Source organism: Grammomys surdaster, unplaced genomic scaffold, assembly GCF_004785775.1.
Source record: "Grammomys surdaster isolate TR1022 unplaced genomic scaffold, NIH_TR_1.0 236, whole genome shotgun sequence".
Taxonomy (NCBI): Eukaryota; Metazoa; Chordata; class Mammalia; order Rodentia; family Muridae; genus Grammomys; species Grammomys surdaster.
In genome coordinates this window covers 2772226-2794945 of record NW_021604681.1, presented here as the reverse complement: position 1 = coordinate 2794945, position 22720 = coordinate 2772226, and the positions used below count along the sequence as shown (strand labels likewise).

The window sequence follows — 22720 nt, the reverse complement described above, 5'->3', positions numbered from 1 at the left end:
TATGTAAATCAGGCTATCCTTGGACTCAGATCTGGCTGCCTTTCTCTCTGAGTGCTGAGATTAAAGGCAAATGACACCACATTCTGTGCATGTCCTACATCCTAAAGGATATTTTAGACCCAAGAATTATTTTGTTATACTTGCATAGATTTTGTCTCTAGCTTATGTTTTTTTTAGTTGAAGTTAATTTAAGATTTTGCATATCAACAATAGTGATAATTCTTTTTTGTAGATAGATATACTACTTAGATTTGCTTTGTTTTATTCTTCCTCAGTTCTTCCTACTTGATTGCAAATAAATACTCTTAGTATATCAAGTGCTGATGTAGGAGCCATACCTTGAGAAACTTTTCCATGAAATATTTTATCCAAGTATGAGAGAGATATGTAATGTGTTATATCTTATTTCAACTCTTTTGAGACAGACATCACAATGCTTACAGAGATCTTAATAATTTTATGTAAAGTTAATAAAATTGTAAGAAAATTAAAGAGTTTACCTATCTAATTGTGGTTGGTTGGTTACTCTGCAATGTTCACTGTACCACTATTGCACCAGCTTATCATAGGCTGGTCACCATTGTAGAGTGAAGGGTTTGTAGCTAGGTTGGTGGTTACCTTTTTCCTTTGGTAGCCTATAATAAAATACTCCCAGTACCATGAACACCAGGCAGTAGAACTGAAGGCTTTAGTTAGGCACCAGCTCAGCTTCTCCATGTTCAGTGAGATATGTAGGTGTTGCCTTCAGCAATAGTGCCTAACCATCACTTTGTGGAGAGCAAATAGTAGCCTTTGTAATAGCCTTAGCTTGGGAATTTCCATGGGGCCCCTTTGACTAGTCACTCAACTAGATGTATCCTGTTCCTCACACTGGAGGCTTCATATGATCCAGAAAAATAACTAGTTGGGGCTCTGTCTCATCTGTTATTTGGTGACTCTATTTTGATTTCTTTCATGTATGTATGTATTTTAAGAAGCTTCTACTGTAGTCAGTTTCCATATGGTCCCTTACATGACAGTGTTAGTTGTTTATCCCTGTAATCTCTTTATTCTCCCCGACTTATTGCTGCTCTCCCTCACCATTTAATCTTCTTATTACCGTCTTTCTATAACTATTTTAATTCCCATTCCTTGAAGATCCTCCCCTCCTGCTGGTCCCTTGTTCTATTCCTAACCTATGGTTATAAGGGCTATAGCATCCCTGTCAAAGGCTTAAAGGCTAACATCCAAATAGAAAAGAGTACATGCCATACTTTGGGGTCTCAGATACCTCATTCAGCTCCGTTTATTTTTACCTGCAAGTTTCATGACTTTAGCTGGGCGGTGGTGGCGCATGCCTTTAATCCCAGCACTTGCGAGGCAGAGACAGGCAGAATTCTGAGTATGAGGCCAGCCTGGTCTACAGAGTGAGTCCCAGGACAGCCAGGGCTACACAGAGGAACCCTGTCTCGAAAAACAAAATAACAAAAACAAACAAAAAAAAGAATTTCATGACTTTGATGTTTTTAAACAGCTGAATAAGATTCCATTTTGTAAATGTACCACATTTTCATCATCCATTTATTTGTTGATGGATATCTAGTCTTATTTCAAATTTCTGTTATTATGAATAGAGCATCAATGAATATGAATGAGTAGGTGTCTCCATACTAGGATATAGAATTCTTCGGGTATATGTAGAGTTCTTTGGGTAGATCGATTCCCACTTCTTGAGGAAGCACTACACTGATTTTCATAGTGACTATATATAAGTTTGTAGTCCCACCATCAGTGGGTGAGTGTCCCCTTATGCCTTATGTTCATCTTGGCCATTCTGAATGGTGTAAGATCAAATCCAAAAGTAGCTCTGATTTGCATTTCCCTGATGGCTAAGGATGTTGAACATTTCTTTATGTGATTCTCAGCCATTTGTATTTCATTTATTGAAACTGTTTAGTTCTGTACCTCATTTTCAACTGGATTATTTTTTTCTAATTGTTTAGTTTCTTGTATTTATATGTTTTAGATATTAACCCTCGGGCTGGTGAGATGGCTCAGTGGTTAAGAGCACTGACTGCTCTTCTAGAGGTCATGAGTTCAAATCCCAGCAACCACATGGTGGCTCACAACCATCCACAATGATATCTGATGCTCTCTTATGGGGTGTTTGAAGACAGCTACAGTGTACTTACATGTAATGAATAAATAAATAAATAAATAAACAAAACCTTAAAAAAAGATATTAACCCTCTATCACATGGGTAGTTGATAAAGATCTTTTCCAATTCTATAGCCTGCCACTTTGTCAGATGATAATGGTGATCTTTAAAGTGCAGAAGCATCTCAGTTTCATGAGGTTCCATTTATTAATTGCTGTACTTAGTGTCTGTGCTAATGGTGTTCTGTTTAGAAAGTCTTTTTTGTTTTTGTTATCTTGGTTTTGCGAGACAGGGTTTCTCTGTGTAGCCCTGGCTGTCCTGGAACTCACTCTGTAGACCAGGCTAGTCTCGAACTCAGAAATCCTCCTGCCTCTGTCTCCCAAGTGCTGGGATTAAAGGTGTGCACCACCACTGCCTTTAGTAAGTCTTTAACTATACTAATCAGTAGTTTCAGCATATCTGGCCTTTATGTTGAGATCCTTTGTCTCCTTAAGTTAACTTTTGTGCAAGCCAATAACAGTCTTCTACATGCAACCATCAGGTTTGACCAGCACTGTTTGTTGAAGATGTCTTTGGTCCAGTGTATATTTCTGGCTTCTTTATTACAAACCAGGTGTCCATAGGTTTGTGGACTTAGGACTGGGTCTTCAGTGGTATTGCAGTGACTGACATACCTTTTTTTGTGCTAATCCCATGCTGGTTTTATTACAGTTTTATTACTATAGCTCCACAGTACAATTTGAGACCAGGGATGGTGATACCTGCAGCATGTCTTTTATTATTTGGGATTGTGCTAGCTATTTTTTTTTTATGTTTCCATATAAAGCTGAAAATTTCCTTTTGATTTCTGTGAAGAACTGTGTTGGAATTTTGATGGGGATGATATTGAATCTGTGGATTGATTGCTTTTGTTAAGATGGCTAGTTTCACTTACTAACCCCAGAGATTCCTTTGCATGGGAGAGCCTCTCATCTTAAGTTGTCTTCAATTTCTTTCCTTAATGTCTTAAAGTTTTTTATTATGTAAGTGTCTGACTTGCTTGAAGTTACACCAAGAGTTTCCTTTTGAGACTATCATGACAGATATTGTTGCTCAGATTTCTTTCTCAGTCTGTTGTTTGTATGTAGTAAGGCTACCAATTTTTATGTGATAAATTTTTATCCTATTACTTTTCTTAAAGTGTTTATCCCCTGCAGATTTGTGGAGTTTTTAATATTATTTATGTATAAAATTATCTGTAAATAAAGGCATTTTCCGGTTTGTATCCCCTTGATTTGCAGTTGTTTTTTAGCTAAGATTTCAACTACTATATTAAATAGGTAGTCATGGGAAATGGGCAGCTTTGTCTTGGTCTTGATTTTTAGTAGAATTGCTTGGAGTTTCTCTCCATTTAAGTTGATGTTGACTATAGGTACAAATCAGGGCTCACTAAGACTTTTATCATGGAGGGGTGTTGAGTTTTGTAAAGACCTTTTTTTGCATCTAATGAGATGATCATGTGTTTTTTTCTTTGAGTTTGTTTATATGATGAATTACATTTATCTATTTACATATATTGAACCATCCTTGGATCTCTAGAATGAAGCTTGTTTGATTGTGGTCTCTGATCTTTAATGTGTTCTTGAATTCAGTTTGCGAGTATTTTATTGAGAGTGTTTGCATCCATGTTCATAAGAGAAATTGCTCTATAATTCTTTCTTGAGTCTTTTTGTGGTTTCAGTATAAGGTTAATTGTGACCTTGTAAAAAGAATTAGGTAATATTCCTTCAGTTTCTATTTTGCAGAGTGATTTTTGGAATATAAGCATTTTTTGAAGGTCTCATAGAATTCTGTACTGAATTCGTCTCATCCTGGGTATTTTTGTTGTTATTTGGGAGGCTTAATTCCTGCTTCTATTTCACTGGGGTTTATGAGTTTGTTTTGATCTTGCTTTAACTTTAGAAGGTTCCCCCTCCTCGCGTGCGCGCGCACACACACACACACAGAGAGAAATTTATTCATTCCTTTTAGGTTTTTCCAGTTTGGAGTATAGATTTTTTAAAATATGTCCGTAGGATTTTCTAGTTTCCTTGGTGTCATGATGTTCCCCCTTTTTTGCCTTTAATTTTGTTCACTTGGATCTATTCTCTGTCTTTTCTGGTCCACTCTATTTGGTGTTCTGTATGCTTATATGATTTTGTGTCTTTGACCTGGGTCTCTTCTTCCTCTATTCCTATTATCCATAGATGTGGTCATTTTTTAATTTCCCAGACTTCTAGATGTTTTGTGCTTGGACCTTTTGACATAATATTTTCTTTGGCTGAGGTATCCATTTTTTCTACCTGGTTGTTTTCTGTACCTGAGATTTTCCATTCTGTTTTGTTTGCTGAGGGTAAAGCTTACTTCTGAGGTTTTTAATTTCCTAAATTTTTTATTTCCAGTTTTATCATAGTTTGAGCCTTCCTTAATTCAGTTTCTTTCATTTATTTCTCTTGAACTGCTTTCATTATTCCATTTTACTGTGTGTTTTCACAGACTTCATTAAGGGATTTACTCATATCCTCTTTTAAGATTCTTGAACATACTGGCTCTTACATTCATAATAAGTAACGTTTGTACTAGCCTACGTTTGTAATAGGTACTTTGAAGTCCTTATCTTATGCTTCAGCTATATTGTGTTTCTTGTATTTCCTACTGTAGGGTTACAGGGTTCTGGTGGAGGCATATTGTCTCGGCTGTTAATTTGTGTTTTTTTCTACTAGTGTCTAGCCAACCAGAGTTGGTGATTCTAGGTGTTGATATCAGGTCTTGTCTTTGTTGGGTGGGCATTCCATTTCTTGGTTTCTTTTGCCTTCTCTGGGTATTAGAAAAGTGTGGTAGCTGTGGATGTCTTGCTATTGAGTGCCTCTGTGGGTTAATGGGTGGCTGAAAAGAATGGAGGATAGGCTAGGAATAAAGGCTGAGAAGGGCTTCAGGAAAGATAAGGGGATCCTGTACACATCAAGAGATACAGTTCTTAGGAAATTAGTTGGATGTGTGGTGGGACAAGGGGATATTGCAAGTAGGTTGAGGTAAGGCAAAGAATAATTTGAAGAGACAGGGATGAAAGGGTTAGGGACAGCTTGGGTCTGAGTTGGAGTCTCCAATGAATGGAGTTGGGGTAGGAGGAGGGACACCTGTAAGCAACTTGGTTGAGGGTGAGCCTGGAAGGTGGAGATGGTAATGAAAAACAGGAAGGATAGTGGGAATTACCTACCTAGTCTCTGTCAGGTTTAACCACTGGGGGTACCAGGGAAAAAGTGTTTGAAGTTTTGGGGCTGACAGAAAAGAAAGATGGAGGAAAGCTGAGTCCACATCAAGTCTTTATGTAGTCCACAGTGCTAGAGATAGTGTGGGGGGAAAGCCACATGCAAATAGGCTGCTACAGGGCTGCAGATGAGACTAGAGGACTTATGATAGAGGATAGGAAAGAGAGTGAAAATTTCCTTTGGTTTCTTAGTGTCCCTTTATTCAATTATATTTCTGTATTTATTAAAGTCTCTTCAGGACAGTGGACCATGTTCTGTGCCTCAAGACACAGTTACCTCATACAGCTACCCCCAGAAGGTAATCTTCACAGTGTTACCAGTTACTTACAGAGAGCTAAATAGAAGAAAACAAATTTTCCCTTTTCTTTGCCTTCATCATAATTCTGAGCAGCTGCTTATATTTCACTAAGTATTACTCTGCCTTCTGTTACCTGGCACAGTGATTAATACGTTTATTTTTCAAATCAATTAAGTACCTGTTTCAGACACTATTTTATGATCTGCTATGAACTTGTTATAAATCAGTCATTAGTAAATTACTTTCCAAGTCTCTTGTTTACTGAAACATGAATTAGGAGTTAACATTTATAAAGGTACCTGAAAAGGAAAGAATATGAGACCAGCATTTAAAATACAGCCAGTAGATCATCACATTTTGAAAATAAGGAGCAGTTGAGGAAAGAGGAAAAGTATTGATACTTTGTTTGGGATGAGAACATTTTCAGGAGTAATGAATATGGCCCTTTCCCAAGAGATCAAACAATGTAAAGATTAACCAGAATCTAGTAGGATTTGATGACTTTGTCATTTTAGATGATTGGACTGGGTAAGAGTGATACTGTAGTAGTCAGAAATGAAAGCTGCTAGTGTCGATGGTGTTTAAGGGTCTTGTCATTTGTTAGTTTGATATTTGTCTTATATTTACACACATTTGTATATAACGTATGCCCTGAGAAAGTACTATGTTCTCTTGAAGAATTTTGCCCCTTAATTTAAAAGAAAAAAGCTTCAGTTCAGTTACACTTAAATACAAAAGCATCTTTTCTACTTTAATATTTTGTGGGTTAATATGTGTATAAATGGAAATAAATCTATATTACAAAGCTGTGGAGGCTGAGAAATTACCATTTTAGGAACACAGCAGATAAAGGAACACAACAAAGAACAGGAGTTGGAGGGAAACTTTCCATCATGTACAACTTGATGGCTTTATGGTTTTGACATTAATCAATGTATTATCTGTACAGAAAGAAACATAGCTCTCAATATAGTCAGAGATCTGCAAAAGACATAACTTTATATATGGTTTGTGTGCAGATTGACTTCTCAGTGTTTTATTTACAGAAAAATTATTTCTTGAAGTTAGGTTGAGGGCAAGAAATGGTCTGAGAAACCAAACTTAAGAATTCTGATCCTTCTTCCACTTATAGGTGTTAGAAAATTCTGCAGCAATTGCAGTTTCTTGGGCCAGCCATGTTCCGGTTCCAGTCATATCTAACTGCACAGGAGATAATCAAACTATTAGCACCTCTGACGTTTCCTCACAGAGTGCCATACAACCTGTCTTTGTACCTCCAACTGCACAAGATGGTTCAGGTGGGTTATTAGTGTTGATTTACTTTGGAAACCTTTTTCTACTTACGAGAATGTGCATACTAGATACTAGGTGGGATTGTAATTTAAAGGAATAGATACGGTCAATTTTTCTTAAAATTGTTGTTACATCACTAAGGAATCTGAGACTCGGCTTAAATTCTGATTTGTTTTTGTTTTTATAATAGGGCCCTGATAAGATTTTATACCTGCCTTTTGCTACTCAATGGATACAGATCTTGTACTATTCCTACAACTTGGAGTTGTTTTGAAAGTCTTTTTCTTAATGTGTATATGAGGCAGAGGTGAAGAGCTGAGGCTTGAGGAAAACTATGGAGTTGATTCTTTCCACTTTTATGTGAATTTCAGGGTTTAGATGATTCTTTCCACTTTTATGTGAATTTCAGGGTTTAGACTATGTCACTAGCTTTGTACAGTGATTTCTTGTACCTACTGAACCATCTCGCTAGCCCCATGAATTATGCTTTATTACTTAAGGATTGACATAGAAATAGTAAATTTCCCAAAAGTTTGTTATAAAGATCAAACCCATGTACTCTCTGTCCTGCAACTGTCATAATAAACAGTAAGCTTTAGTAGAATTTAAGAAATGTGCAATATTATGGCCCTGGTTTTACTACTTATTAGCTGTGTGATTTTGAACAAGTTATAGACACAAGTCACTATGAGCTTGGAATGCCAACAAATATTACCTATTTATGGAGTAGTTGCTGAATTTTAATGAGGTAATATGATTTAAAGTTTTAGAGTTTTAGGAAACTGGTTGTAATAGCATAGCTTTTCCATCTGGGTCTTCCCCCTACCTCCCACCCCACCCCACCCCAAAAAAATGGAAAAAATAAAATCCAGAGCCATAGAGCATCTGCAGCAAAACTAGGTGATCTGATTATCATTACAAAGTCCCAAAAAAGCCAATAAGAATTCACTATGGGCCAGGCATTGTGGGCACACTTTTATTTCCAACACTGGAGCAACAAACTGGTGGATCTCTTGAGTTCAGGACAGCCAGAGCTACACTGAGGAACCCAGTTTCAAAAAACAAACACAAATTCATGCAAACAACAACAACAACAAACAAGAATAAAGACATTGATGGTGCCATATGCCTTTAGCAGCAGCACTGGCCAGTGGGTAGAGGCAAGTGGGTCTCTTGAGTTCAAGGTCAGCCTAGTTGGTCTTCAGAGTGAGATTCAGGTGTCTGCCAGGGCTAGGCAGAAAAACTCTGTCTCGAAAAAACAGCTTCCCCAAGATTTTCTAATTTGCTAGAGAGTTTTTCAAGCATAATGGATAGCATGTTAGACTCAATATTTTTCTTATGAACCTTTCTTGAAGAATATAGTGTAATGATAATTTCCATGTGACAATTTGGATTATTTGCCATTAAATAAACCCGTTAGTTTTTCAGTCAGTAGCAGGATGCCAGATGTTCAAAAAGCCACATGTGACTAGTAGCTACTGAACTCAACAGCATAGAGAATATTTGTACCATCAAAAAGCATTTTTTAATGGGCAACTAGAGAGATGGCAATGGTCAAGGGCACTCACTGCTCTTCCAGTGGACCTGGGTTTGATTCCCAGCACAGACATGATGGCTCACAGCCATTTGTTAACTCCAAGGAGATATGATGCTCTTCTGGCCTTTGAGGGCACTAGGTATGCATGTGGTACACAGACACACATGTAGGCAAACACCGTACATCAATAAAGTAATTTTTTTCAAATTGTATTTGGCAGTAGTATATTGGAAAAATGTTTGAACTTTATATAAACTACTCTTGAAGGGGATAGTGGGATGCCATCTCTTTGTCTTTGCTTGTTTTGATTCTTACCTGCCCTGAGTGGGCTTAATACACAAACAAATACATTTTAATTTTGTATTAAAACTAAAACTCCCTGATGGATAACTTTAAAGTATAGTAATGAATATAGACATTACAGGGGTAAAATATTGTATATCTAGCCCAGTTTTTAGATTCCATGTCTCCTTAGAACTGGAAATTTCTAATTTAAAGTTCCTTACATTCTTTCGAAGCTGCCAGAAGAGTGTGTAAGGTTGCTAAAATCTCTACTGTGTTCAATTTTGCTATGTCTTATGCTTTGATCAAGAGTGATAGGTGGCTGGAAACATCTTTAAATTTGCATTGGGTAACCTCCGAGTGTTTAAGTCAACCCATGGAATTTCAGTGTTCTGTGATTATACTGGGGGTTAAAAAAAAAAAAAAACAAGCAGGTCAGCTACTCTTTATAAGGGACTATAGCTGTGCATTGCTACTTTATGTTTTATTTCTTTGTTAATTATTGCCATCCTTTCCCTAATAATTCTCCTATTTCTACTGTTGCAGCCTATGTTCAGCCTGCAGCAGCAGCAACACCAGCACCAGTGGCAACACCAGTGGCAACACCACTACCTCCGCCTCCTCCTCCTGCCACTCCCCTTGAAGCAGGAGATGCTTTGGGATTCCCTCTTCCACCACCACCACCGCCTTATTCCTATGACCCGAGTGGAAGTGATCTGCCCCAAGGTAGTGACCTTTGAGATTTGGTTATTTAGTTATGAGATGGCTTTTGAGTCTCTAACATTTTCCAGATGGTTGATGAGTATAGAACCAAATGAGAGGGATTTGAGAATAGAATTCGAGGTGACTAACAAGGAGCAACTGCAAGTATCTTTTCTTCCATAGATGGCTAGTAGATAGTTGGATTGAATCATGACCCTTCCTCTGCTCCTCTTTTTGTAACTACATGTCTTTCCTGAAAGGAATTCACAAATGAGTAGCTTTGTTTTTTCTCAAGTATTTTATTTTAAATTGGAAGTTAATATTTAAACGTTTTCTTTAGTATTAAACATTTTCTTCTATGTCTTGAATTCTTTCCCAAAGTGTTAACCTATTTGATACTTGGTATACTAACTGAATTTTGGGGATATGGAAAAAGCTTCTATTCATCTGATCTGCTTTGGATATCAACCTTGTATTCTTGCTTTCTTAAACAATCAACAGTGATTTTTTTCCATTGGAAGTTCTTTGTTGCTTCGAGTTTGGCTGTATTACTCAAAGAGAATTTTAATTGTAGGTCGTTAGCAGCTTGCTTATACTTTCTTGCTTCCTGATTTTTTTTGAGCTGTTGCTTTTTTCTTAGTTATTTCCAGCCCCTGAACTAGTCACCTAGATTTTCTCCAAGTCTGTTTTGATCTTTTTCCATATGGTATGTCTTTGTAGTCTATTTTAAATCTACTTAGCACTGCTTGGAAATTTTGGTGACTTACTAGACATTTTCACTTAGCTTTTTAAACTTTCAGACTTAAAAATCTCTAATGAAATTCCTCATCTTTTCCCTCTTGTCTTTCACCAGTCAACACAAACATTTATTCCTCTTCTTGGTTTCACATTTTGTAAGTATTATTGTTGTTTCTATCTAATTTAACCTAATATCTAAATCCTAATTCTTTTATTCTGTCAACCTTTTGTGCTCAAGTACTATTCATTCATCACATAATGCAGATTTTCTACTTTTCTACCAGTTTATTGTGATGATACTCAGATAAACATTGTTGATTTAAAAAATTGATAATTGCCAGGAAGATTACGTTGTTCAATATTCAACTATATTGTTTTATCACATATTTGTTCATTGTTTCTTTTATCCTTCTGACTAGAAATTAACTCAACCTTGTTTTTGATGGCTTTAAAGGTAAATTGTATATATTAATAGATCTCCTGAACCATAATGGAGAATAAATATGAGTATATATACACAGTGGAATACTATTCACCTACATAAAAGACAAATTCCTGTCCTTTGTGTATGAATCTAGAGGACATACATAATATTTGGTAAAATAAGCCAGCCACAGAAAAACATATACTCCATGTCTCAACTTACTTGTGATATGTGAAAACATGCTTCTTATAGAAATACAGAATAGGATTGCAATTTCTACAATAGGTTGAGAAGAGTATAGAAGGGTATGTGAGGGAAAATTGTTTATTAGGTACAGAATTGTATATCATTATATATGAGGACTATGTTTTGGTGTTAAACTTGTACAGTAGGATGTATATATTATATATTTCAAAATAACTAAAAATTTTTCAATGTTCTCACAAAAAGGAAATGACGAATATAGTGGTGAATATGCTTATTTAAGTATAATTCATTACTATACAGTGATTAAATTGTACAATGTATTCATGGATTGAAAGATACACAGTTTGTTAGTATGTGTAGTGATACTGATTACAACACATAAAATCAAACTATAAAACATTATCATTGTTTCATACTTGTTTTTTATTTAAGATTTTAAAAAGCTCATTTTTTTCTGCACGTGCATATTTGTGTATGTGCAGGCCAGAGAACAACCTTAGTGTGGTTCCTCAGACATTCTTTTTTTTCCCCTTGAGATGGGATCTCTTTGCCCAAAAACTTAGCAAGTAGGCTAGGCCTTCTGGGTAGCTCACCCAGTTTCTACCCCAGTTTTTCCAGTGCTAAGGTGAGAAGTGTGCACCACCATGCCCATTACTTTGTACATGAGTTCTGGGGCTTGGACTTATTTCTTCATGCCTGCATGGCAGATATTTTAGTTTGTTTGTTACCTCCTTGTCTTTCCCTTGGCCCATCCACATTTTCCCCTAGATATCATCATTGGTCTGCTCTTTTGTTTTCTACCATGCATTAGTTTTACTTGCTTTGGATATTTATAAAAAATGTAGCCAATACAGCATGTAGCACGTAGAATGCTTCTTAAACTGGACATAAGTGTTTGAGTTTATCAGTGTTCTTTAAGTTAGTGGTGCTTGGGTTTTTTTTTTTTTTTATGTTGCTACTTAGTTAGTTGACTATTCCAGTTTGTTCTAGTTTTTAAAAAAATGTTTTATAAGTTATTTGAGAATTTCATAAAATGTTTTTTGAACATATTTACCCCCTCAAGTTCTTTCCTTCCATCCTTTTCTCCACAATTGAGACTTGTTTTTCATTCCCCCATAGAATCCAGTTTGTGTTGCCCAGCTGTTCTTGAGATTGGAATCTGTTCTGGTGTGTGTTCAGCCCACCAGAGGTCACATCATTAAAGAAAACTATCCCACTTCTAGGATCTGTCAGTGCTAATAGTTCCTAAGCTGGTGATGGGCTTACATATGCACCTTTTTTCCCCTCTATGTTGGGATTTTGTCAGGCTAGAGATACGAGCTTTTTTTTTATCACCATACCATGTAATAGACTGGATTTCATTATGACAGTTTTGTACTGTGAGTCATTGTACTTGGACCACATTCCCATTCCCGTTATCATTCCTTATACTTGATGTCCCCACTGGTTACTTATTCATAGTTAGTTCCCTTCTGCTTTTATGTGTTTTATGTACATTTACATGTAGTTATGTATAGTTAAATCTACATTCATGTGAGACAGAATATGCTAATTTGTTATTCCAGACACCATTGGTGTTTCATTTTGCAGTTTTGTCTTTTTAGTACATCAAATACAGTTGCCATTAGGGTTTTAACCCTGGCATGAATAACTGACAATACCTCTTTAAAGAGTTCCAAGCTAGGTATGGTGGTACATGCCTTTACTCTCAGAACTAGAGCCAGAGGCAGGTGGATCTCTGAGTTGAGAAAAACAAACCAAAAAGAAAAAAAAGAGGTCCCCCCCCGCCCCCGTTTGGTTTTTCAAGACAAGGTTTTCTATATACTTCTGGCTGTCCTGGAACTCACTCTGTAGACCAGGCTGGCTTTGCACTCAGAAATCTGACTCCCAAGTGCTGGGATTTAAAGGCATGTGCCACCACTGCCTGACAAAAAACTTCTTTAAAACACCTTTAAAAGTAGATTCTCCATATGAAAGAAAATGTTTGTCTGAGTCTGGCTTATTTCACATATGATCTGTAGTGCCATCTATTTTCCAATAGATGTCATAATTTTATTTTTATGGCTGAATAAAACTATTGTATATATATGCTACTTTTTCTTTATTCATTTATCTATCAATAGGTATATAGGGTGGTTCCAGATCTTGGCCTTTGTAATAGCATGTCTTTAAGGTTCATCCTTCTTGTAAATAGGTAGCAACACTTCACTGTTTATAGTTGAATAATTTCTGTATGTTTGTGCCACATTTACTATCTAGCAATTGATGGAGATTTTGGTTGTTTCTGCCTTTTGACTGTCAATGATATGTCATAAACATTGGTATGTAGCTTTTGGTGTTGTTTGTATGTACCAAAAATTCTACTTCTTGCCTTTCTCATTCTTTAACTTGAACATCTGGCTTTATAACCCTATATATTAAAATACACAGTGATTCTTGCAAAATGGCAAAAAAATATATTTCCATAGGGAGTCTGTGACTTAAAAGAGACTATTTCTAGAAATTTATCTGTTAGTGGTACTTGAGATATAGTAATAATAAAAATATACATGTACCCAGGTCAGTCACAGTCAGTTAAATACACTTATAGATGCAATTAAAATACTGAGAAACGGGTCTGAGGAGTTTGCTCAGTGGTAGAATTCTCATTTAGTGTTTTCAAGGCCTTGGGGTTCATTCCAAACATTAAAATAATACAAACAAAACAAGAATGCTATGAACAGTTCCTCTTCTGTCAAATCTAGTTTTGGTTAATTTGTGAACTCTTTGAGTTGAGTTCTATACTTGAAGTTTTCTCGTCTTAGGCTTTAACTCATTTTCACCTGCCTTGTTTACTGTCCCCCTGTCTTTGGCATTCTGGTGGGAATTTGGTAAGAGAAATCACAACACGCTGAGTTGTTCCAAATTGTGCCTGCTTTCTCAGTGGCCACCCCTTCCTCAGCATTAGTAGAGGGGCACTTCGTACTATGGAATAGTGCTAGTATCTGAGGTATAGTTGTAGTGAAATTTCCATCTTGAAACAAGCAAGAAAATGTCTTTTCTAGCTTAGTAGTAACAGAATGGCATCCTAGTAACATCTAATACTAAGAAAAGAAATGAAATTTGTGTTGGGTGATTGATTAAACCTTATGTCTCAAAAATAATCATAGCTATGCCAAGTGAAAAATTATCCTTTAAAACACTTGAGAATAGTGGGAGTGTTTGAGATGGCTGTCTATATAGCTTTTAAGTGATAATTAAAATTGCTTATGTCAATCTCGTAAAATTTATTTTTTTTGTTTTAGATACAAAAGTTTTGCAGTACTATTTCAATCTGGGATTGCAGGTAGGGATAATAATAAAATTATTTTGATAAATCCTATTCAATGATAATATGTTTTGAGAAATCAAGACGCCTGAAGTTTAAAAACCAAGAATATTATGAATGCCTAAAAGGTCTTGTTACTCTTAAGAGATCTCTGAAGATTATGTTGGTCAGTTTTCTACTTTAGCATGATTCACTTTGTGTTACTATAAAATAGTGTTAAAGAGAATGGGGGCTGGCTTCTAAACAGCACAACTTCATATATATTAGTTTAGGCTTCATACTTAACAGCCAGCCCTTCAGTGTTATATACTCAGAATGAGTGGATTATTTATTGTTTACTTAATAGTTTATGGAAAGTTCTGTGTTTTATGTGAAATTAATCAGACCTGACAAATATTTAAATAACTTTTTCCCCTTTGGTTTATTTTATTTATTTTTGGTATTTATTTATTTATTTAATGTGAGTACACTGTAGCTGTCTCCAGACACCCATATGAGGGCATCAGATCTCATTGCAGATGGTTGTGAACCACCATGTGGTTGCTGGGATTTGAACTCATGACTTCTAGAAGAGTAGTCAGTGCTCTTAACCGCTGAGCCATCTCACCAGCCCTTAAATAACTTTTTAAAGCACCAACTTTGGATTCTTGCCAAATTCTTCCCTGAGTTTGAGAGATGTAGGTATTAGCATACATCTTGATACCATTGATAGGTGTTTTGGTTTGTGGAACTGCGATCATTTTTCCCCCTTAAATAATACTCCATTTGTAACTAATATAACCTATAATCAGAGAGCATATTTCCTGACAAAGAATGATACAGATGAATATTTAACTATTGGTCTCTTGGAAATGGCTTAAGTAGTTGGTAGTAGCTTGCAATAATTTCCCTGAAACCTTAGACATGAGCAGAAAACTTTCTTGTCTTTATTTTTTAAGGATTTATTTATGTATTTTATGTATATGAGTGATCTCTCTGTACGTACATCTGCTTGCCAGAAAAGAACATTGGATCCTGTTAAAGGTAGTTGTGATCCCCCATGTGGTTGCTTGAAATTCAACTCAAGACCTCTGGAAGAGTAGCCAGTGTTCTTAACTGTTGAGCTAGCGCTCCAGTCCACCTTTTTTTTGTCTTTAAATATTTGATTAAAAAACATGGCTTTTTTGCTTGTGTAGTATTCTACCATAGATACATAACAGTTTTCACAGCTCTGTTTTTGAATACATAAGTTTTTAGTAGTTTTTACTTTAAAAATAATGTTTAGTGATGTGTTTATAAAAATTAGTGCTACAGGTGACATGTTTGAACACAAGTCTTTTCATGTGTTTGATTTCCTTAATATGCATCCCTAAGGTATAAATATGAACTATAAATGGTGCAGAGAGATTAAAGTTCTAGTTATAAACAACTTTGTACATATCAGATATTACAACTCCTGAAAATTGACACTTGATTTCTTTAAGCTAGGAATTACCCTACCTTTAAGAATAGATAACAATAAGGATTTGCAAGTTTTTACTTGTTACCTTTCTTGCTCCAGTGCTATCATCACAACTACTGGCATTCCATGGTCTATGTGCCACATGTGCAGCAGCAGCAACAGCAGCAGCAGCAACAACAACAGCAGCTTAATGGAGAGAGTTATCCAGATTGTACTGAGCAAACCCCCGCAGACCAAAGTGTTCCTCAAGTGTACACTGATGTGGCGAGAACAGGTGACACACAGGCAGATGTAACAACAAATGGTGAGTATGTAATGAGATTGCCAGCAAAAATGTCAGCTGGATTTTTTTGTATATAATTATTGTCTTCAGATATACTTCAAGAGATTCATATGCATTTAGACTATGAGTTCTGAAGCTGTAGTATAGAGATGTTTTGTGATCCTTCAGGCTCTTTGATAAGATGATCCTAACAGCTTCCCAGTAATTTCAAACTCTTTCAGTGAGTTAAATATGGTTTTATGTATGATCTTTTAACTCGATAAAAGTACTGGATTTCCAGTTACCAACAGATGTTACCCATGCCTGGTTTATTTGTATGTATAAAACACATGCTTTTGAAACTTTTTAATTTGGAAGTTAGACCCTCTTTTGCTAACTTTGTAGATACAATTATTTATTTATATCTAAAATGTTCATGCCAGGTGTGGTGGCACATTTATTTATTTATTTATTTATTTGTTTATTTATTTATTTAGTCTTTGGTTTTTTGAGACAGGGTTTCTCTGTGTAGCCCTGGCTGTCCTGGAACTCACTCTGTAGACCAGGCTGGCCTCGTACTCAGAAATCCGCCTGCCTCTGCCTCCCAAGTGCTGGGATTAAAGGCGTGTGCCACCACCGCCCGGCGGCACATTTCTTTAATCCCAGAACTCAGGAGACAGATTCGTGAGTTTGAGGTCAGCCTGGTCTACAGAGCTAGTTCCAGGACAGCCAGGACTATGTAAACAGACTTTGAATCAAAATAACAAAAACAAAAAGCCAGAATTAGAATGTTCCTACATGCAGTTACTTAGATTTTTATTTTTACATGTATGGGCATTTTGCCTGAGGAGTTCAGAAGAGGGTGTTGTGGATCCTCTTGACTGTAGTTAGTTACAAATGGTTATGACCTACCATGTAGGTGGTGGGCATTGCACCCAGGCCCTCTGGAAGAGTAGCAAGTGCACTTAAATGTCTCTGTGAACTTTAAAAAGATGTTTTAATGAGGGGGAAAGAGGGAGAGAGGGGGAGACAACACAAATACACGAATGTGTTTGACTCTGCATATGCACACCATGGTTCATGTGTATCATTCAAAGGACAAACCAAGGAAGGAGTCAGTTTTCTCCTTCCACTCCATGGGTTACTGGGATGTCAGGGTTGGCAGCAAGCGCTCCTACTACCCATTGAGCACCCTTGCTGGCATGCCCTGGTGTCTTTTTTTATAATTAATGATATTTACTTTTTTTTTGCAAGAATATTCATTCAGATTTAGTGAAATTTTATACTAGAGTATATATACTATATCTCTTCTTCATTTCAGATACTTATCCCGTTGCTGATGCTGTACCTATCCCTCATGGAACAGTCTACTATCCAGTAATGACAGATCCCTATGGATCTCCTTTGTCGGGTTTTGATTCCTATGTTCCTGTTGCATCAGATTACTCCAGTATTGCCATGTGGCATCCAGTTGGTGCAGCATATGGTACTTCTGCACAGATTCATGGTGCTATAAATCCTGGGCCAATTGGCTATATGCTTCTACCTAACTCACCTCATTATACACCTCAGAATTAAGATTGGCAACATGAAATACTTTTCGCTGCCATCTTTACTGTTATGGTTCATAAATGTCTTATTAGTTCTTAAGTGGTTTAGTTGGGAAGAATGTTCACTATGTCTTTAAAATTATTTTACTTTTGAAGTAAAATATTTCTTTAAAACAAAGACATTACCTTTTGTTATAAGAAAATTGCAGTGAATGTACAACTAGTCCTTATAATGGGCAACTTCATTGGAGGCAGCTTTAACCCAGCTTGTTACAATTGTATTAACTGATGGTGCCAACTGATAAAGGAAAACATACAAGCTAGTTTCTATGATACATCTTAATCAATTAGTGTTAGTACACTTTCCATTTTTCAAGAAATTTAAAGAGACAAAAAATCCAACCAATCGAGCCTGTGCTCCTCGGTATTTGTTTCTATTAAATGCCAGTTCTTCAGGTTTCTTTAAAAATTGTCAGAACTGAATTGCAGTCTGATATGAACCAGTTTTGAAGGCACATGGTGTTCTGCTTTACATTTGCCACCATATGGGATTGTTTAATACTGGATTTACATAACTGTCCTACTGCACAGTATTATAGTATCCTTTGCACAATTTGCAGTAAATAAAAACTAGCATTTAAAATTACCAAAATGAGTGGAGTTTTCTTTTTGCAACAAAGCGAGTACCAGATGTTTGATTGTTTCAGCATGTTTCCCCTGACATGGTGGTTACAAAGGAATGAATTTATAGCTTGAATTGGTGATGAGTCGTTGTAAGGCCACTTGAAATGTTATTTGATCATCCCCATACTTAGTATGTCTTGTTCTTTTCTCCTGAGACTATTCCTATTCAGCTTGTATTTTAGTGTTTTTTTATTTTTATTTTTTTTAATTAAAAAGTTATTTTTGTTAGCCTGGCTAAGTATTGAGTTCTTTATGGCATTTTTGTTGGTCCTTGTAATTTGCTTTTTGCCTTCTGTCCTCCGCTGTCTCTGTCCCCGTGTACACTCCCTCCTCAATGTGGTTCCTTCTCTCACAGTACAGACATCTGTCTTTCTTCTCTTAACACTGCCATTATTTTTAAGGCACCTTCAAGGTTTATTGAAGGCATTTTAATCATGTGGGCTAAGAGAACAATAGGCACACTTTGGAGCATGTTTTTCTCTTCTTTTAACCTCCTTATGAAACTTGGGCTACTTACTGTAGTTTTTATAAGCCACCGTTTGTCATGTCTTAGTACTTTGTGTTTTTAGGCTTGTACTGTCTTCTAAAGCATGCTTGTTTCTGACTTTCTGTGATACATATTTCATTATCTCTTTTACCCTCCTGTCTTTTGTGTATCCAGATAAGTTTCCTATTGACCAGTCCTCTGGAGCTTAATTTGTTCCAAGTACTTTGCTCATCACATACATGGCAACAAAAAATATCCTTTGGTTACAACAAAGCTGCACCCGATTTTCTTTTGAGACAGTCTCTGGAACCTGGGATTCAACACTTAGGCTAGGCTGGCTGGCCAGCAAGCCCAAGGCACCATCTGTTTCTGTCTTCCCAGGACTGGAAATAGAAATGTACACAACCATGTCTGGCTCTTTACATGGGTGCTTGAGAAAGTCAGGTCCTCAAGGTCCTGTGACAAGCACTTTGCTGACTGAGCTCTCAAGCCTCATTTTTTGCTTATTACCTCTTTAGTTATTGACCCTGCAAAACCTAATCTTGTCTTTTCTGTATTGTTAACCAAATAGCAATTTCATTGCAAGAGGATATAAAGGTTCTTTGGTTGGTTTGGGACTCCTTTTCTGATAAAATCTGGTCATACTAAAGGTAGAATTCTAAGTAATTTCCATAGCAAGAAAAATAATGCATTTTAAGCTGTGTATTATATTTATTCTCAAAACTAATTGTGGCTCTCTGCCTTGATTAAGAGCAGATGAAAGTATTGAATCTATTTTACTGTTGAAATTCAAGACTTGTGAATTTAAAACATCTTTTCCTTAGAGTCTATAATCAAGGCATAACCATTTAATTATCTTTGGAAATGAAATATAAACAAACAAATTATATTTTAATGTGAATACCAGACTTTCAAAACGTAATTCAGATGTAAATCTGCATGAATAACACAATGGTTCATTGAGGAGGGCGGTAGAGCTTAAACTGAATCTAGGCTTTTGTCAATGTGGGACAGGTTTGAAGCATTTTATATTTTCTCTTACAATAAAAGTCAAAGGATGTATGTAGTGAAAGGCAATCTCCTAGTTTCCACCCACTCCCAGTTTAGAGAAAATTGAATTTCAGTAGAAGCAACTTGATTTAGAATACATGTCTTTTAGCTGAACTATCAAAGACAGTTTTTTTTTTTAGACTTGTCAGGAACATGTGGAAAGTGTAGTTTCATGAGTTTAGGTAACTAATGTGGTTTTAAACCATTTTGGAGTAAATAATTCTTAAAGCTTAGGTCCACTATACTATTATCTACTTTTGCCTTGTGCTAGGAAATTTTTATAAGAATACCATGATAACTGGCCATATGGTGCATGCTTCTGAAGTTAGTAAGAGTCTGAGGTTTTTAATGTTTTATTTTTGTTGTCTTTTGTTTCTTTGGTTTAAAGACAGAAAGAGCATAAAGTTGGTGGGTAAGGTTCAGGGATGTATCTGAGAAGAGTTGGGTGGGGGGAAACAGCAAAATCTATAGTATGAATGTTTCATTTAAAAAGTCAAATATTGAAAATAAATTTATAAGGCTTTAGAGTGGTTGTCTTGAGGTTCATAGAGATCTTGCTAAGACATCTAGGATTAAGGAAGGCTATCGGATAGTTGAGTTCTTAACGTTTTATACTTTTTAAGTATATCTCTGGGTAAAACTACTGTTTTGAAGTATATAGTCTAAGCTTGTAGTGGATATTGATCGAGTTGAGTGAATCAGTAGGTTTTACTATTTTAACACTTAATAGTAAAAACTTTTTATATAGGAACTATAGAAATTGAGATAATGTTGATTGATTCTCAGACTTTTCAAAATATTTTAAACTACAGTAGTCTCCTGTTAGTGTTTTTGCACATTAAATTATCATTTGAAACCCAATGCAGTTCATCAACATTTATTAATAGGTATAAATGGTTACATTGGAAAAGGAGGCACAAACACCTTATTTCTAATAGCCATACATTTTATGGGAGAGCAAGTAAATGCTTTACTTTTTTTTCATACTGAAGCTAAAAACACACAAAATTATTTTACAAGATTGTTTTTCACACATTTCAGGTTGACACTAATTTTGTACTTCTTACAGAAAATATTTAGATAAAAGTTGTTACTCAGGTTTTTAGCTTTTAACATAATCCATAGAGCCAAAATGCCATTTACACAAACACTGAAAATTTCTCTTTTCATAAATTAAACACAGGAGATACAATTTTAACCTTAATTTTGACAGACATTCTCTGTATGTTGATGTGTTGAGAAGATTTGATAAGCATAGCCTCTGTTTTCTAGTTTTTCTCTCCTATCAACTGTTAGGTTGTAGATCCAAATTGTAGTCACTGACTAGAAAGAAACTTCTTATCCCCTTTTTGTAAAATCTTGAAGAAATATAATCAGTAAGCAGTAAGTATTTCTCCCCCTTGAATAATATTACACCTACTGTGGATATATTCTTTGGGTTTGTTAGCTTTTTCTGGTCTGTCTTCTGTCCTCAGAAGTAGAAAAGCTAAATTGAATAGCTCTTGCTTTAACAGTTCTACAGAGGATGCTCTTGTGGCTATTGATTTTAGCAGTTCTTTACCATATCCCAGGAAAAGTAAGTTATTCCGGCTTCCTCACCATTCAAAACTCCCAAGTAGGATAACAACAGCAAGGTCAGAGACCCTTGAACTAGAGTTACAGACAGATTGAGCTTCCATGTGGGTGCTGGGAATAGAATCTGAGTCCTTTGTTATACGGTATGCCTTTAAGCACTGAGCCATCTCTCCAGCTCCCTTTTAAAAATGTACTACAAACGGAAGTCAGGGTTGACTGTTAGAGTTCTCTATCCCTGAAATGTTTTTAAACAATAGCTCATTAACAGGGTGGAAGATGCCTTTCTCCTACTTGGCATTTGCTTAAAGTTAATAAGAAATGTTTTTATCACCAACATGGTACTTAGAATAATCCCTGTTTAGTTTCACCCTTCATCGTAAATAAAAACCTCAGCATAGCTAGTAACATCTAAGCCCAAGTCGCAAACCCTGAGACGATCTGGACTAGAATGTGTTCTCAGGATATATGGCACTGGTGTCTTTGAGTAGTAGAGATTGGCTGTTGTGGTATATCCTTCCTCTCCAGAACAAAACTGACAGAAGACTGCTTTGGAGCATGACTTCATGACTTGCTAACCCTGTTTTCTGACCAGTAGAACAGTTATGCCTAGATCATCAATAGTTGGTATTATGGTGAGAAGAATGTTTTGGCTATATGTTTTATGTTGGCTTTGTTGGTGGTGGTATGATTTAGGACTGTAGTTTAGGTTTGTTTCTTTTTATACTGTATTTCTCAAGGTTTATTTACTTGTTTGTTTATACACAGTGTGTTTCTCCGTGTAGCCCTGGCTGTTCTGGAAATCATTCTATAGACTAGGCTGGCCTCAGATGGAGAGATCCACCTCCAGAGCACTGGGATTAAAGGTGTGTGCCACCATCACTGGGTTGAAGGGTCATTTATTATTAAGAATAAAATTTACAGTTGGAAAAGTTGAAATTGTACTTTAGAACTCTTCCCTTTAGAAAAGTGAGCTGTCTTTGTGTCAGAGCTATTTGTGATAGTTGCTCGTAGTAAAGTAGGGCAGCAGTTGGATTTGAATAAATGAGCACTTCAGATAAGACTAAGATTATTTTGGAACAAACCCTTGCCAACCAAATGGATGCTGATGGATCATACTCTCCTAATTCCTTTTTCTGAGTATCTGAGTTGTATCCAGCAGCATTTCCTGCTTCCCTTGCCCCTAATTTGGCTCATCTCCAAATGAAACACTTTTCCCATCATTCACCAAGGCTAGTGATAGAGATAGAAAATCAGTTTGATATAAACTACACTGTCAGAAGCAAGCTTACAGACATACTTACATTGTTTAACAGATCCTCGAATCCCCTCCAGCAGACATCACATGTAAGAACATGAAGGAGTCCTTGATGGTAGTGACCTTTAAAAAGACCAGGCAGTGCTCGACAACCTTTGTAACTTTTCTGCCATGTACACTGTTAATCTCTACAAGCCAAACAC

General features: G+C 36.2%; 1 protein-coding gene across 1 annotated transcript in view; it reads left to right on the top strand.

Annotated features, from left to right (window-relative positions):
• Nucleotides 1-18118, top strand: part of Alg13 (ALG13 UDP-N-acetylglucosaminyltransferase subunit) — a 58263-nt gene extending 40145 nt beyond the window's left edge. Inside the window, 6 exon segments of the mRNA XM_028773869.1 lie at nucleotides 5655-5723; nucleotides 6856-7021; nucleotides 9382-9561; nucleotides 14191-14231; nucleotides 15754-15958; nucleotides 17238-18118. Of these exon segments, the coding sequence (XP_028629702.1) occupies nucleotides 5655-5723; nucleotides 6856-7021; nucleotides 9382-9561; nucleotides 14191-14231; nucleotides 15754-15958; nucleotides 17238-17494 (918 nt within the window). The 3' untranslated portion in view covers nucleotides 17495-18118.
• Nucleotides 18119-22720: the final 4602 nt, after the last annotated feature.